This window comes from Saccopteryx leptura, chromosome 12 (assembly GCF_036850995.1).
Source record: "Saccopteryx leptura isolate mSacLep1 chromosome 12, mSacLep1_pri_phased_curated, whole genome shotgun sequence".
NCBI classification, from domain to species: domain Eukaryota; kingdom Metazoa; phylum Chordata; class Mammalia; order Chiroptera; family Emballonuridae; genus Saccopteryx; species Saccopteryx leptura.
In genome coordinates this window covers 32,030,657-32,044,538 of record NC_089514.1, presented here as the reverse complement: position 1 = coordinate 32,044,538, position 13,882 = coordinate 32,030,657, and the positions used below count along the sequence as shown (strand labels likewise).

At 38.9% G+C, this 13,882-nt stretch overlaps 1 protein-coding gene across 1 annotated transcript; it reads right to left on the bottom strand.

Annotated features, from left to right (window-relative positions):
* Nucleotides 1-1,217: 1,217 nt before the first annotated feature.
* On the bottom strand, nucleotides 1,218-12,887 carry PDK4 (pyruvate dehydrogenase kinase 4). The gene is made up of 11 exons (XM_066354250.1): nucleotides 12,508-12,887; nucleotides 11,443-11,584; nucleotides 10,050-10,121; nucleotides 9,718-9,902; nucleotides 9,463-9,549; nucleotides 8,541-8,618; nucleotides 6,090-6,166; nucleotides 4,241-4,339; nucleotides 3,940-4,050; nucleotides 3,531-3,644; nucleotides 1,218-2,424 (listed from the first exon to the last, which is right to left on the bottom strand). Exons 1-11 carry the CDS (start codon nucleotides 12,635-12,637, stop codon nucleotides 2,281-2,283), a joined length of 1,239 nt encoding a protein of 412 aa, XP_066210347.1. The 5' UTR covers nucleotides 12,638-12,887; the 3' UTR covers nucleotides 1,218-2,280.
* Between the last annotated feature and the right edge of the window lie 995 nt (nucleotides 12,888-13,882).

Genomic DNA, 13,882 nt, shown 5'->3' with positions numbered 1-13,882 from the left:
GTATGGTGACTATAGAAGAGGGAAAGGAGAATAGGGGGAGGTAGATGAGAGTAAAGGGGATAAATGGTGATGGAAAGAAACTTGACTTTGATGGTGAACATACAATACATTATACAGGTGATGGATTATAGAATTGCATACCTAAAACCTAATAATTTTATTAATCAATGTCACTCAGTAAATTCAATAAAAAATGAAATGACTATGTACTATTATAATAAAAATATTTATTATCAAAATTATCACATTTATCTGTACATAGCCTAAAGGCAAATATACAATTTATACATTAATAATTTAAGTGGGTCTGAACATTCAGTATTTATTCAGTAGAATCCTAAAGATCTTCTATAAATTTTACAAATACTAATGTAGTCTATTTCTATTTTATAGAACTCCATTTACATGATGTTATTGAGAAACCAACATTTCTTTTCTCTAGTGTTTTAGTGATAATTCATAGAGTTTGGATTATTAATTAATCAACTGTTTTAAATCTTTGGTAAATACAAGCATTTACATGCAAAAATGTTTAAATTTTGTAAAAACTGAAAATTCAAATAACTTCTTGCAAATAGTTTTGTGTAATCAACAAATGCATACGCCAGAATCTCATCATCAAGAAAAGTCACTATCTAGGACTTCTGATGATAAAATCTGAAATTCACAAAACAGGCTGAGGTCTCAATGGCCACTCCCAGCAGCACCACAATACTACGCCATGACATAACTAAACACGATGTTAAGTTTAACATAGACTGATTATTTTCCAATGCAGAAAAGTTTTTTTTCCTGTATCCCAGTTCAAACATTGATTTGATACATGAGTTTATCACCTCATTAAAGCCTTTTATCCTGCAAGAGTGAGAGAGGAATTTAAAGGAGCCACACTGTTTTGAAATACAATAATTTGCCTATAATTTGTCCATGAAAATATGGATCATTTTCTGAAATAATTTGTGGGCAATAATACCTTTACTTCCTTTCTTCCTTCCCTCCCTCCCTCCTTTCTTCTCTCCTTTCCTTCTCGTCTTTTCACTCCTTTTCTAAGAGTAATGTACTAGACTTCCCTGTCAACCTCCATATTACACCTGAACTCCCCAAAAGTTCCCTTCGCATTACAGCTTTCATTCATTAGCTCTCAAACTCGATGATTCACAAAGGAAAACATGGCGTGAAAGCCTCTTACTCTCAGGCCACTTGTTAAAAATAGTCTCTTTTTATGTTTTGTTTTTATGGGTTTTTTTTTTTTTTGCCTTTTGTGTTTATAGACATGTTCATGCCAGAGTGTAAAGAGTATAATTAAATATATCAAAAATACACCTTTGTAAGTCTAGAAAACAGATGCCTTTGGATTACCACCACGGCAGGGCAGAGAAGAGCCCTTCTCTCTGAGTTAGGTTCTGAATGCAAGATTCCTTTTCCTAATATCGGTTTTTCCCAATCTACTGTTTCATTCATGAACAAAACAATATGAAAGCTATTTTTGTGACCACTTCGGCAAATCTTCTCTCCCTCCAACTGCCAACATTCTGAATTCAGTGCATATTTTAAAATTCTTTCAAGACTAGGTACCTGGCACTAAGCGGTCACTTACTATGTGACGTGTGAACAGGGAAAGCAGCATAATAAAGGCCCTGTATTTATCCTAAAGGCTTTCCTCAAAGTTTTTACGTAGATTCAGTACCTTGCTGCAACTCGGAATAACACGCTTTGACTCATTCATCATCCAAAGTGAATGTTATTGTAGTCACCAGTTTTTCCTCCCTAGAGCTCATAGGTATATACAAAATGTACATTTACATACATTTCTAGTCATATAATGTAAACTAAGCCCTACACCTTTGAATGGCAGGAAAATACTGGTATAATCGACACAATGTTCAGTAAGTGCTGACACCTTACAACAGCAGCCAGAGGTCTAAAATATCAGTCTATTGAGACTGACAAGCCCATATCGTCACTTCGCTCCCTTTCTCACTCCTGTTGATAAAGATGAAAAATCGAGGCTTACGTCCTCTTCAGGGTTTGGTATCAACCCAAGCGTCACTCTACATTAAAAGAATAAAGAGCTGGCCATTCGCTACCTCCTGTCGTCTGTTCTGTGTGCTCTCCTGGGACACAGAAAAAGGCTTTGTTCCTCCTCCCTTCAGAGTCCGGTCAAGGAGTCTTTGTTGCGGTTGTTTGTTTATGAGGGAAGATGAGTTCACATGCAAACATTCAGAAAGCAGCACCTGCGCAGACCCACTTTGATCCCTTCACGTGTCCTGAGTGTCCCCTTCACACAGCCACCTTCTCCTTCGCCAGGTTCTTTGGTTCCTTGCTTGGGATACACCAGTCATCTGCCTCGCTGATGGTCTGATAATGTTTAAAGGCTGATTTGTTAAAGACTGGGAGTTTTTCTACAGACTCAGAAGACAAAGCCTGGAAGGAGAGTGAGGAAAAAGTCAAACCGAAGAAATTATTCATAGCGTGATTTGTATTTGAAATTCAGAGCTAAGTAGTCAACCATTCGGATACATTCTCTTAATTAATTCAGTACTAAGAGCACACAGGAGTTGATAGTATGTCAGGGTAAAATAAAACTAAAAGATACATATTATGTCTACTTTATAGGGGATGAAATAGAATACATACAATTCAAATCAGGGAAAAGAATTTGTGTTCAGTTTTTACACATTTCCCCTGTTTGGCTATTACTGATATGATAGAGTTTAATAGCAAAGCTACTCTTTCCAAGTAAAACCTTTGTATTTATGATAGAATCATAATCTTATACTATTAATCTATTAAATCTGATACTTTAAATCTATAATCTATTAATCTTTCCCAATACTACAATGCATTAATTATTTCCAATGGTCAAAACCACTTGACAAATAATTCCCCAACACAGAATGGGAGCCTAGAAGCTTAATGTTTTAGTTGCTAATATCTGTCAGTATATTTTCAGTCAAAATAATTGGTAAATAATAAACAGAATCAGGACAGCGACCCTAGCAAATGAATCGAGGCTTTATCCAAACTAGAAAAGACATGTACCAAGTTTTCAAATTCAAACAGAAAATGCCAGGTGCCCCGCTGACAACCCTGGAGCAGTCAGCTTTCTCCCCCCTACATCTTTAATGTCAGCTTATGATGGTCTTGAGTGATATCAGTTATTTTTGAGGTTGGAACATTATTAGCATCTTTTCCTCACAAGTTCAAGTAAAACAAATTACAGCTATTCTCACAGAGGCCAAAGGACTTGCCCTTAAAGAATTCAGCATGTTCTCACTCTGACACAAAAGTGCTTCTTGGGCAACAATCTGGCTTCACCTGAGGCAGGTAGCCTGGCTCCACCTCCTTATTGGTAAGTTACCACATTAAACAGTCTATCTACACATACCAAACAGAAACTAGGATTATTTGTAGTCATTATTTGCATGAACACAGTTGGTAGTTTTTACTGTGGACCGTAGAACTCAGGGCTGTCAAAAAAGTTATCTTTTCAGAAATAATTTTTTTTTCCTATTGAATTTAAAGTATACCTTTAAGTAGATGATAGCATCTGTTCCATATCCTGATAATGAGTAGAGATTCAGATCTCCTTGAAAGTACTTGGCATACAGACGAGAAATCGGTAAGCCATAACCAAAACCGGCCTAAAGAGGAGAGATCAGTTATTGATAAAGAGTTAGACATGACCACGGGAATACAGCATGTAGGAAGGAGTTATTCTAGTGCTTGACACTGATGTCCTAGAACCTACATACATAGTTTTTGCTTCCAATTAGTCACCCCTGGAACTGTTTCACCACTTTTAGACTGCTTTATCATTCTTTCTCATATCCCCCATGCCCAATTTAAATTGATTAACATGTCTAAATACTTGTGATCCTGGGTCTACCTTTAGAACTAAGTGGCTGGGGTGAACTTTGCCATACAATTAAGTCTTACCAAAGGAGCATTCCGGGAATTATCCATCACAGGCGTTGGTGCAGTGGAGTATGTATAGCTAAACAGGCGGTCAGTGATCCTCAGGGGAACGCCACCTCCTCTGTCTGAAATCTTAAACAAACAAACAAATCATCAGAGCTACACATGAAAAACAATGTGCATTTGTCTCTATAAAAATGTCTTTCATTCACTGAAAAGTCACCTGAAACATGGCTTTGATCTATTGTTCAAAACAGCTTTATTATTCGTGACTTTTAAAATTCTCTCCAGAGAGACTCAAAGACAAATAGAAAATGGTTACCTTAATTGTAAGATCTTCTTTCCCCAAAACAACGATCACCTCAACTGGTGTGAGGGAAGGGCGGTTTTCCTGGTGTTCCACTGTTGCCCTCATTGCGTTCTAAAGAAAACAATAACATAAGCTATTCAATGGCAGAAGAAGGAGAGACAATAAAAGTCTATTTTTTGAAAGTTTAAAATAAAAGCAGCACAAAGGGTAATTCAAAGTTCCTATTTCTTTTAAGTTAGTAGTTAAATTTACAGCTTTGTAAATTGCCATTTATGAATATGTCATACAGGACTTATACTGAAAAATATTCATTCACCATGTAATATAGCTCCTGGTAGTAATGTCTAATAGGAAAACAATTCTTCTAGTTGTCAAGTTCTTATTTTTAAGCTTAATTTAAATGTCCAATTTTTTTATAGTCCATTTCCTGGCTCTCTATTTTCTGTCTTTCCATTACATTTTACTTGTAAACACCAAAAACTATTACATAACAAATGAACAATAAACTCATTATTGGCTTTGATAAATTTTGCTGGAAAAAAGTTGTTACTATTTAGAAGGATAGTAAATCTATGCTAAATTTTAAATTATATGTGATTACCTTAAATTTTACCAATGATGGCAAAATAAATCAATAAGCTGGACCATTCAATTTAAAAGTAAATCAACAAAAAAGTATCTTTTATCTTTAACAGAGAAGAAATTCAAGTTTTCAGATAACCGAATGACTCATACTGATACTGTTTTGGTTCATTTCATTTCTTTGTCTTTCTAACCTTCTGGCAAATTATCTGCTTTCTGGTTTCTATTTAATATTAAGTTCTAATCATTAGCTAAAGTGAAATAAAACAAATCAGATGTTTGTGATATAATCAATACCTCACTGAACTAACATTAGAACAAGTTAGGGAACAGTCAATTCAGAGAAGCGTTGCATCAGAATTTGAAGCAAATTTCACTTTTTTTAAGGCTTCCTCCTCCCCTTTCCACGGGACTCCTGGAAGCATCACAAAGCTTTAGGTGTTCTTCTAGCTTTGGGTGTAAGTACAGAGATGTAGTTTGTTCTCAGAACACAGGATAGGATTTGATTTGAGTACCTGGTGGCCCCAGACCAATAACATTCTCTGAGAACATGTTAAAAATGTAAATTCTCAGACCCGGAGAATCCAAACCTCTGTCTGGGGCAGAGCCTACGAGTCTGTGTTTTCACAAGCTCCCCAAAGTGATTCTGCGCCACATGGAAGTCTAAGAAGCACTCCCGTCCGCTCCAGTCACAGAAAGCGGACTGTGGACCAGCAGCAGCACCTGTCAGCTTATTAGAATTCATAATCTCAGGCCCTACCCCAGACCCACTGCATCAGGATTTGCTTTTTAACAAAACCACCAGGTGATTCATATGCACATTAGAGTAAATAACTAAAAGAATTAACTGTCCTTTGGATATATTCTAGATGCAGGTTGAGATCCGGTCACTTACAGTAATTCTGGACCTGAACCTCTGGACTTAGAATTGAACCAACCTGCGGGGGTGGAAGAAACAAGGCCTCATTCCCTGAAGTATTCACCCCATGAACTTTCTTAATGAATGTACAAATGAATAGTGCTTTGTTGGGCACCTGAACAAATAATGGGAATAGGCAGCCATGAGACATCGTGAATCATTGTGCCTTCTCAAGGACAAATTGATGCTATGATGAACTCTAGATACCCTTTCAAACATCCACTGTAGCCTCCTGTTCGAAGCACAGAAGTTCACTTGGGAAAAGGTCGTGAGGCTCCTGTTTATCCAGAAATGATAAAAGAAGTAGAAATGTAACCAGTAAATTAAAAATAAAATTGCAATCGCTATGAAATGTCCTACCTTGAACAGTTCGAAGAGCATATGGTGAAGGTGAGAAGGAACATACACAATGTGAATCGGTTGCCCTGGAGATTTTGCTAGAAAAAAAATTAAATTCATTAGAATTGGCTAACAAATATTTCATCAAAATTAACTTCCATATTTATTTGACTAATATTTCAGACTTAAATAGGACTAGAATACTCCTCATCCTCTCCACTCCAAAATTCTACCCTAAAATGTTCCCTCTTAAATTTTGTATTGATTGATTTATTTTTAGAGAGAGTAAGGGGGGGAGAGATACATCAACTTGTTCCACTTATATTTAAAAAAAAAAAATCTTGCCCTGGCTGGTTGGCTCAGTGGTAGAGCATCGGCCTGGCGTGCAGAAGTCCCGGGTTTGATTCCCGGCCAGGGCACACAGGAGAGGTGCCCATCTGCTTCTCCACCCCTCCCCCTTTCCTTCCTCTCTGTCTCTCTCTTCCCCTCCCGCAGCGAGGCTCCATTGGAGCAGGGATGGCCCGGGTGCTGGGGATGGCTCCATGGCCTCTGCCCCAGGCTCTAGAGTGGCTCTGGTCACAACAGAGCGACACCCCCGGAGGGGCAGAGCATCGTCCCCTGGTGGGCAGAGCGTCGCCCCTGGTGGGCAGAGCGTCGCCCCCTGGTGGGCATGCCAGGTGGATCCCGGTCGGGCGCATGCGGGAGTCTGTCTGACTGTCTCTCCCCGTTTCCAGCTTCAGAAAAATACAAAAAAATAAAAAATAATAATAAAAAAAATCTTTTGTATAGGACAATCCCAGAGTTTAAATTATATACACTATAAGAAAGAAAAAAAATTAATGTCTATAGTATAACATCAAAATTAATGCTAGCTATAATTTTCATACTTTGAAACTGAAGTAACGCATGGAAAATTACACAATAATGCATGGGAAAATAACACATCTGATTATTCTTGATTTTTATCATTCAAACATTATATCTTGCAGACTAAATATGCTCAAATTTCACCAAGAGGCTAAAGAAAACAGAGAAATAGAAACTTCATAATTCTCTTTGAAAGGAAAAATAGAAGTATTATTCTTTGGTGTGCCAGGCCTTGGCAAAGTTTGAACTGGAAAACACAAGATCTGGCTCAATTCCCTCTTTATTTTATCGAACAGTTCAAGTGGTTCAGCTAAAAGTTATGTCACAACTCTGTTAATACTTAAGTGATAGTTTTCAATCTTTGTACTTTTTTTTAATTTATGATTTTGTGTTTACATAGATTCAAGTGTCCCACTGAATATCTCCCCCACCCCCTGTCCCCCTCAGCTCCCTCAGCCCCCTCCCCCAATGCCTTCCCCCTGGAATTTGCTGTCCTGTTCTCTATAACACTGTGTTATGTTTATATAATGTCATTGATCTCTTTCCCTTCTCTGACCCCATCTTCTCTTCCACTTTCCCTCTGTTTGTACTTTTATTTTTAGTTGAGCAATCGGTTACATTCCCCAACTCATGGGTTAGGCTACTCAAAACTGGAGCGACTTGATTTTCACTCTCATCACCAGCAAGCATTGTTCATGTATAACTATTACTTGGAATAAGTGTTTGCTCTGCATTAGAAGGAGAATGCTATTCCAACGTACGTACCCTGGCATGCTTTAAGAAGCAACTATGCAATAGGATAAAAATAGTGCCTGCATTCATCATGTAATCACTTCAGTCAGTGTGGGGAGACTTTTCAGGTGCCCTACAGTTGAAGCTACTAAATGAAGTGTGCTCTGCTTCCAAACTGGTATATACTTATAGTGCAATTAAAAAAAAAAAACCTGGCAAGATTATTAAACATGAAAGTTATCTTCTTAAATATTATTTTTATAAGCACGATGATGTACAGCAGACTTCTACGCATCTTGCATAACTGAAATTTTATACCCAGGGAATAACGACTCCCCCTTCCCCCTCCACCCTGCCTCTAGCAACCACCATTCTACTTTCTGCTTCTGTGAATTTGACTTAATTTTAAATACCTCACGTAACTAGGATCATACAGTATTTGTTCTTCTGTGACTGGCTGATTTCTTACAGTGCAGTTGGAAGTATTTTTGTTTCTAGATCTTAAGAGTAGCCTCTTTGGGAGGATATCTCCACTACCAAGTGGATCCTCCTCCGTCTGGCCCCCTATTGTGTAGTAAGTAATCTTTCTTTGATCTAAGATATTGGAACTAAGTTGCTACTCTATATCCCAAACTATTTGTTCAAACTATTCTTCTTCATGAGTCATCACTAGTGGCTGAATATGCTCAACTGGAACTTTCCAGTTAATATAAAAAGAACCTTGGCTTTGATAAAGAAATGTACACATTGTACTCCTGTTCAGAAGGGAAAAATGAAAAATGAAACTCAGTAGTTGCTCTGCATTTACAGTTTTAATCATACTGGGAGAACACTGAATTTTCCTTAGATTAAAATATTTTATTTATAGCTTACCATTCACTTGTGTGAGCTTTAATTCTGGAGATGTTAAATAATACTGATCACAAAGCATCCGTGCGCACTCAAAGGCATCTGGAATAGAAGGTTTTTTTTAAATATATAATAATGAAATGAATTTGTGCCAAGTAAAATTTTCAAGTAATCTTCACTGTGTACATGACCCTTAATCTAAAATATTCATTACAGTACAAGTTTTATATATGAAAAATACCTTTGTAATATTTTATTGAAGAAAAATTGTAACAGTGGTTAAGTTATAGCTATAGCAGTAGAAATATGCACCCTTCAGAGATCAAATATAATATATAAGAATACAGCACATTAACTACTGATATTTGGATTTATTTATTTATTTTTTAAATTTTCTGAAGCTGGAAACGGGGAGAGACAGTCAGACAGACTCCCGCATGCGCCTGACTGGGATCCACCCGGCACGCCCACCAGGGGCGAAGCTCTGCCCACCAGGGGGCGATGCTCTGCCCCTCTGGGGCGTCGCTCTGCTGCGACCAGAGCCACTCTAGTGCCTGGGGCAGAGGCCAAGGAGCCATCCCCAGCGCCCGGGCCATCTTTGCTCCAATGGAGCCTTGGCTGCGGGAGGGGAAGAGAGAGACAGAGAGGAAGGGGGGGGGTGGAGAAGCAAATGGGCGCTTCTCCTATGTGCCCTGGCCGGGAATCGAACCCGGGTCCCCCACACGCCAGGCTGACGCTCTACCGCTGAGCCAACCGGCCAGGGCCTGGATTTTTTTATAATACTGAAAGTCCCTGATCCCCCAAAGCAAAGGACCTTGATGACAGTACTTATAAAAATAGAAAAAGAAAATTCTGAATATAAATTCATTCATACAATCACCTCAACTAAATGTCAATCATATAATGTACATTTTTAATTAGTGAAATGAAGAAATCTAGAAATTACCTTCGACTACTGCTGACACATCACAGTTTGGATCAATGCTTCCAATGAGGCTTGGGTTTCCTGTCTCTGAGTCACTAAATATAAGAACTGTTGAAAAATAAATACAAAAAAGATTGTTATAAAAATCAGGGTAATAATGATTATAGCTACCACTGACAAAGAATATGGCCCACTAAATAGTGAAATATCTAGTTAGAGTGTGGTTGATAGTCTATACCCATCTCTGTATATCATGATTATGATAAACTAACTTACTGTGCTGGTTCATTATCATCCGGGTAGAAATACGGTTCATGTAAAATCGATCCAAGAAATACTGAAGATTTTGATTGGTGACTGGGTCAACTGTACGGCCATCTTTAAATTCTATGATTCCTTGTGCCATTGTAGGAACTACATTGTGGTGTCTATTTCGAACTTTGATGAGAGTATCTACAAAACTAAACCAAAACACATTTACATTTAGTGAAAGTTTAAGGTTCATTCACTTATATTTCTTAGATTAAAAATGTGCATATTATTTATTATAGAAGTATATCTGGAAATAGTCAAAGTTATAGACCCTTATTATAATGCATAGAACTTACTCTGATAATGCCTTATGGTCTTCTGGGTTTTTCTCATGGAATTCCACCAAGTCCATCAGGCTCTGGATGTACCTGTAAAATGATGTGTTCTTTTAAGTTTTAAAATTGAATAATTAGGTACAGGTGGCTGAAAACAGAGTGTCTTTTTTCAAATGATTTGAAAAGAGAAAGTATTATGTTTACAATTAAAACTCATAGACATTTGGAAAACAGTATCTCTAAAAGAAGAGGGGAGGGTACAACTTTAACCCTAAACCTTAACTTTCTAAGTTAAAATTTCTATTTCTTGGTCCTAGACAGGGAGCTCAGCTAGTCAGAGCATTGTCCTGATATGCCAAGGTTGTGCATTCAAACCCTGGTCAGGTCACATACAAGAATTAACCAACGAATGCATTACTAAGTGCAATGACAAATTGATGTCTGTCTCTCTCCCTTTCTTCCCTCTAAAAATCAATCAATAAACAAATTTTTATTTCTTTATTCCAGATCAGTCTTCAGTTTTGTTTGGCAAATGCATTTTTTTTTGTTTTACAGCAAAAGCATTTAAAAACAATTTTTTAAGAAAGACTTCATATTTTTTCCTATTCCATTCACAAGTGAACAGAAGTTTTGAAAGTAGTAAATATTATGGATTTAATATGTATTTCGGATTGTAACTGTTTAATGGGTGTATAATACATATATCTCTTGAATCAATGAACAAAAAGTTGTGCAGTCAACAGATTATGGTTGGGCTCTGGTGCATATCTGACTAAATGCATATCCTAGCTCTATTCTCCGAAAATCTATTCCTTTGGGTTATTTACTCTCAATAAGACTCAGTACTAATTTTCTAAGTGCTTGTTGATGGATTACCTCATTTAATTATGCTCAAATACCCCTTTGAGGCACATACTTTATTCTCTTCAATAACAGATAGAGAAACTGAGGCACAGAGAATTTAAGACACTTGCCAAGAATTCCACCACTAGGAAAAGGCAGAAAACAAGATTTGAACTCTGGGGCTGCTCTATTCATTGGTTTGTAAATAAAAAAAAATATTAAGCCCTCTCTGAATAGTAGTCATTCATATCTGCTTCTAGGATAAGATTCCTTTGAAAATATCAAACTCTGTCTTTTATTATTTAAAATACAAAACAAATAACTGTCAATTAGGTTCATTTTTCTTCTAGAAATAAAAATTATATTGTGAAAAAAATCTAGTGTTTCAGGATAAAAATGTCTGTTTCTATTTTAAAACTGCCCTTATGATAGCTTACTCTAAATTAATAAAAAGTTCTTTCTGTGTTTCAAGTGTTTTCAGACCACCTGTTTTCCAACTATGATGTTAATACATTATACTCAGATAACTGTCTTAAAACTAGAGACTGTTTCAAAATGGGTCAGTACTTACCAGCTTTTAACTAACTGCACTGAAGGGGTACTTAGCAATCGATCAGGAAGGATATCAATTTCCTTCAGGATATTGGCAAACCTCACAGGCAATTCTTGTCTCAAAAATGCAAAGGAAGTTCTTTCACACGCATTTTCTGAACCTGTAATAAATTAATATTTACTTAGTATTTGGAAACAAGTATGTCTAAAAGATATATTTGAATAGCATTAACTATCCAATATTAAATACATATATATTATAACATGATATTTTACCCCCAGTTGGTTTACTGTTTATAGATAATTCAGAAGCATCTTCTTGTCTTTTTCTCTTTTTAAAGTTACCAATATGAGAACTTTGGGGTGTGTTTTAGAGTGTTTACTTTCAAGAAGTCAGAGTATCTTATGGCTCTTAATATTCATAAAAGAGTGCAGAGCTCAATCCATCCCAATGTTCAGAGTTCTAGATATGAAACTAGAGTGGGAGATAAGGAGGTGGGGTGGAAATGGTGATGTTTCTAGACTACAAATAAATTATATCACGTTTAATTCCTTGAAGGTTTCCTTGTAAAGCTATTGCAGAAAGTCTCTAAATATTTTCAGTGGTAATGCAAATATATGAAAAACTGTAATAGTAAATAAACAAACCGATTTGTTAGGAAAGCAGAGATGTACTCTGTGGAGGGTGATTATGGGATAAACATCTCAATTAATTTGAGGCAACTTCATAATCTTTTCCAAGTACTATGCCAGAGGGGATCAAGTTTCTCGTTCATTGCTAAATGTTGACTGAAAGCAAAAGTATTCTGAGGGGAAGCTTTAGACAGAAAGAAGAGGAAAGATGAGCTCAAACCATCCAGCATCAGCAGAGCTGCAAGGGGCCTCCACCTGCTGGCACAAACTGTCAGAAAGAAAGCAGATGTTGGAAACGGCAAGGTGCGCTGGCGTGGCCTCCAGGGTCCAGCAGGACAGCAGATCTCAGTTGCTTTTAAACAACGAGCTCAGCCCTCCCTGCATCGGGACTTCAAGTTAAGGCAGCACCCCAGCCCCAGCTCCCCCGCCCGGGCCCTGCAATCCCGCTCACCAAAGTCCAGCAGCTGCTTCATGGACAGTGGGGACGGGCTGTAGCGCGAGAAATGCTCGACCTCGCGGGGGACCAGGCTAGCGCCGCTCAGCGAGCCAGCGCTGCGCATCACGAAGCGGGCCGCCTTCATCTTGATGCCCACCAGGCTTGGCAGGGGCTGGGGCTGGCTGAGGGCAAAGGCTGCAAGCAGCAGAGCCCGGGACCGAGGAGGAGGCGGGGTGCGTCCGAATGAGGAGCTAGGTGTGCTGGCGGGCTGGCGCACCCCGGTCTGGGTAGAGCTTCAGGGCTGTTCGGAGTCCAGGAGTCCAGCTGTGAGTCAGAGGAGCTGTGAGCGGCTTGAGACTCAAGAGCTCGTCTTGCCACTTCCAGCCGTCTCCTGCGGTTTTATTTGTTCACCCCCGCCCCCCCCCCCCACGCTCCCCACTCCCTGCCCCGACTCCAACTGGGAGGAGTCACTGGGACTTGGAGTCGTTTCCCGAGCCTGGGACCGTGCCAGTCTGCTTGGATAAAGAACTCTGCCCCGCCCCCGCCCCCGCGGAGGTCCCCGCCGAGTGGCCTGGCTCGGGTGCCCGAGGCTGTGAGGGGGAAGGGGGAAGGACGAAGCTGAAGTAGGCATCTGGAAACAGGTGGGCTCGAGATCAACCACTTGGGACAGGGCCCCGGATCCCGTGGGCTGGGAGCCCGCCCAGACTCGTCCTTGTTTACAAGTGCAAGGCTGTCTCAATGTCACGCATTCCTGGCCAGAAAGTATTTCCAAGAATCAGGGCTCTGGAAGCTCATTGGTCCTTGCTCAGAGCGGGCTTTTACAGTAGCCAATCAACTGCATCAAAAGTATGAGCTTCTCTGCCATTGGACAGCGAAAGGAATAAGCGGTCTAAAGAGTTCTTCCAGCAAGAGAACAGCACATTTGGGGAACTGGAAGTACCTTTCGCTGAGACTTGAGGAGCTGCCCAAAATGCACTAACTTTATCTTGTGGCAATAAAAGGCTACCAGTTTGTTTCTCTCCATTAGGTTTAACTCCGTTAATTAAAAACAAAATTAAAAAAGGATCAATTTGTCAGTGTGACTTGCCTTCTCTTTCTCTCATGAAGAATTTGCTGGCTCTGTTCCCCTGTATGAAATGTCCTTCATCCAAATCTTTGCCTAAAACGTTCTTTTCTAGCCTTAAATGCCCCGCTCAAACTATGTGCAGTAAGTGATCTTTCTTATTGCTTTTCTTTCTTCTAAATATGGCCTTTGTCACTTATGACATTTTACTGTAGCTATTTATGTTCTTATATTGTCACTCTCTGGACCCCTCTTCTGAAAGACATCTGGGTTGGGAAAATGCGGGATGAATCTTTGTGTTTCTTACCCCTTTTTATTTCTACTCAA